At 38.3% G+C, this 3,346-nt stretch overlaps 1 protein-coding gene across 1 annotated transcript in view; it reads left to right on the top strand.

Moving 5' to 3' along the window:
• The window catches only part of dedd (death effector domain containing), a 10,747-nt gene extending 7,614 nt beyond the window's left edge, over nt 1-3,133 (top strand). The window contains exon 5 of the mRNA XM_005745902.1: nt 492-3,133. Within this exon, the coding sequence (XP_005745959.1) occupies nt 492-898 (407 nt within the window). The 3' untranslated portion in view covers nt 899-3,133. The remainder of the gene's footprint in view (nt 1-491) is intronic.
• The last annotated feature ends 213 nt before the right edge of the window (nt 3,134-3,346 follow it).

Genomic DNA, 3,346 nt, shown 5'->3' with positions numbered 1-3,346 from the left:
AGGCTGCCGGACACTGGCGCCACCGGGCCCTCTGACCACCACCTGTAGGCAACGGGTGAAGTGTCTTGCCCAAGGACACAACGACCGAGACTGTCCGAGCCGGGCTCGAACCGGCAACCTTCCGATTACAAGGCGAACTCCCAACTCTTGAGCCACAATCGCCCCTAAATAAACTACACATGTGGTTTATGAGCTCTGTAGCTCTCAATTTACTACAAATTGCACTGAACAGAAAAAAGCATGTGGTAATTTGTAGTTGATATGACTGCTGCTTTTAGGAGTGTTGCTTTATTTGGAATATCAGGAAGGGTATATTATAGAAGCGATGTGTGAGTTTGAAGCATATCTTCTGTTGTTTGTTTGTTTTAACACTGTAATGATTGAAATAATCATTATCTTGTACAACATTTACAAGACAATTAATGACAAAGAAGTTGCCCAGAATACTTTGACAGTCTCTTGTTTTTTGTGTTTTTGTTCAATCCTTTCAGATATTCGTCTACGAGTTCGTGCTGAGTACTGCCAGCATGAATCTGCACTTCAGGGCAACGTCTTCTCCAACAAGCAAGAGGCAGTGGAGCGGCAATTTGAGCGCTTCAACCAGGCCAACACTATCCTAAAATCGCGAGACTTGGGCTCCATCATCTGTGACATCAAATTTTCTGAGCTCACCTACTTGGATGCCTTTTGGAGGGACTACATCAATGGATCATTGTTAGAGGCCCTCAAAGGGGTCTTTATCACAGATTCCCTAAAACAGGCTGTAGGCCACGAGGCTATAAAACTGTTAGTCAATGTTGACGAGGAGGACTACCAAGCTGGTCGACGCAAACTGCTCCGTAATTTGGTCACAAGTGGAGGGAGCTCAGCAGTGGGTAACAAAGACTCTGTATCTTAGAAACATTCTCCAGGTGGTAGGGAGTAGAGTGAGATGTGATTGTTGTTTAAGGTGCCTGAAAGGAACTGAAGAACTTCCAGCCAACCCCATTAAATATTTGAGAACTAAGTTCATATGTTATCTACTTGGCATCCCTTTCCATAGCATGTACAGAGAAATGGAACTGTGTTGGCAAAAACAAAGGGGTGATGCAAACAAGTTGGTATTATTGTTCATTTTCTTCAAGGATGGAATCAAACAAGTGCATTGAATTTAACCAATTTCTTGTTTGTGGTATGTTAGCTCAGCTCATTTAAAACTTTTAACCTAAAGATACTGTTCAATCCTGTTTTAAGGTGAAGTTATTTTGAATGCAGGAAACACTTAATTCTCACAAGTTACTCCCAGTGGGAGATGTACTTATTTTTAGACTTGTTTTGTGGTTTTTTTCCCAGGTTTTTCCAGGTAGAATTGTTTGGCATACCCAACGAGAGAATGTTCTGTGAACACTTTTGCAAGGATCAAGCTTCTCTTTCCCTGTCACCTTTACTGTGCCTGGCATTCTTTAACACATTCTGTCTGCCAACAGCTGTGAATTCAAATTCAATTGTAAAGTCACTGCCAGTTTATGGAAACAATGTAAGAGAATAATTCTAATGTGTTCAATTATTTCCAGTGAGAAATGGACTTTTGTGGTGTTCTTAATATGTATGGATTTGAAAGTGTGTCAGTTCCTTTGTCACCCTGTACCTACTTGCTGTGTTAATTATGAAGCAAGACTGATGTTGAATAAATTTTATAATGACACTAAACACAAATCTGTAAAACAGCAGGGAAATTCACACCAGTATGTGCAGTCACGTCAGTAGGTGCAGGAAGCAAGATGCCAGACCAAAGTGATGTGGGTGACAGAGAGTCAGTGATTGTCTGTGATTGGTTACAAATCTCTCATCTAGCTTTAGCTTTAGAATTGGTATAAAGAGCAATCTCTTCTATGGATACAACATGAGCATGTAGTTAAACTTGTCTCCTCTAATAGTGCTACAGGAGGTGTTGAAATAACATCACATCTCATTTCATCCCATCCCTTAAAAAGCAGTTGTCACAGGTATGGTAACTTTCAAACAGAAAATAAAGCGTAAAAAAATAGCACTGTAGAAGCCAAAATAATATAATAGCAAGATGTAAAGCATGTTGATCCTCCACAATTTAAGTTGCACAATTATATGCTTCTAGTAGGAGGCTTTCACAGTGTAACATGAAACTAATAATGGATGGGTGCCTGTGAAAACCACATGTGGCCCCCCGCCCCTAAAATTATAACCACTTGTTATGTTTAATAAATCCAAGTGTAAGACAGGACTAAGAATGTATCAATGTCTGACATATACATGCCCTTTCATCACGCCAAACTATACTTTACTACTTTGCAAAGTAGGCCCTATTTCTTGCAGTGACATGTAATGTTAATGTTAGTGTTCACCATCAAATGTTGATATGCAGAATCATCTTTTTGGATGCAATTCATCAGGATAAATGACAAATTGACATTGATGTCAGGCCAATGCAAGCTCAGTTAGAAAATGTGTAATAGCAGTATATCGAGGATGAAGTAGATCGGAGGCTGAATATCATTTCAGTGCGTACTGTTACCTGGAACATCAATCTGTAATTCTGCTATTTTACATTTTCCTTTGTTTTTCTGTATGCCTACCCTAAAATCTCCTACGACATGAACAGGCCAGTACTCAAGAGAAGCAAATGTGTACTGTGTAATCAGCAAACTATGTTTTTAATGCAGTTGTTCACTTTCCAGCTTAATATTTTCTCTTAATGCATTACAGATATGCATTTTTTTTTTTGTCAAATGTTGTAATGAAATTTTACTTGTGTTAAAAATGTAACTGAATCTTGTCTAGCTTCTCATCAGTTAGTTAAATGGTGACCTGAATTTAGCATTTGGTTTTATGTAACCTTATAAAAATTCCGTGTGTTTTTATTATGATTTTTGATCCTAGGAAAGAAAGAAATAAAAGCCCCGTATTGTGTTGGCCATAATGGCATCTTTTGGGACATATCAGAACATGCAAGTTTGACAGGCCACTGTGAATGATATAGAAGAGGCATACATTTTATATTTTTATCCAGTGGAATTTCATGTTAAGGTTAAAAGTTCGTATCTAGGAAATAGGTAGGTGTATGTTGACTGTATGTTATGGTAGTTGTTAAATCCAGCTTTTACATTAAATTGCATGCAACCTGTTATGGTGTCAGTGTCTCAAGTCACAATGTAACCATTTTGTAAATATTTTTGTGGGTCACATTTTCTTACTTCAGTTTTGCATTTCTTTCAGAAAATAGGCCTGTAGGAAGTTTTGATTTTACGTGGCACTGCAAATATTACAAAAAAAAAAAAAGAATAATCCAAACTCACCCCTGAAGGCGCTCTTTATCCTTCGATCATGGGTC

This window comes from Pundamilia nyererei, unplaced genomic scaffold, assembly GCF_000239375.1.
Source record: "Pundamilia nyererei isolate P.nyererei 1_Seehausen unplaced genomic scaffold, PunNye1.0 scaffold00169, whole genome shotgun sequence".
NCBI classification, from domain to species: domain Eukaryota; kingdom Metazoa; phylum Chordata; class Actinopteri; order Cichliformes; family Cichlidae; genus Pundamilia; species Pundamilia nyererei.
Note: the sequence above shows the minus strand (reverse complement) of the source record. Positions and strands in the feature narration are given on the sequence as shown.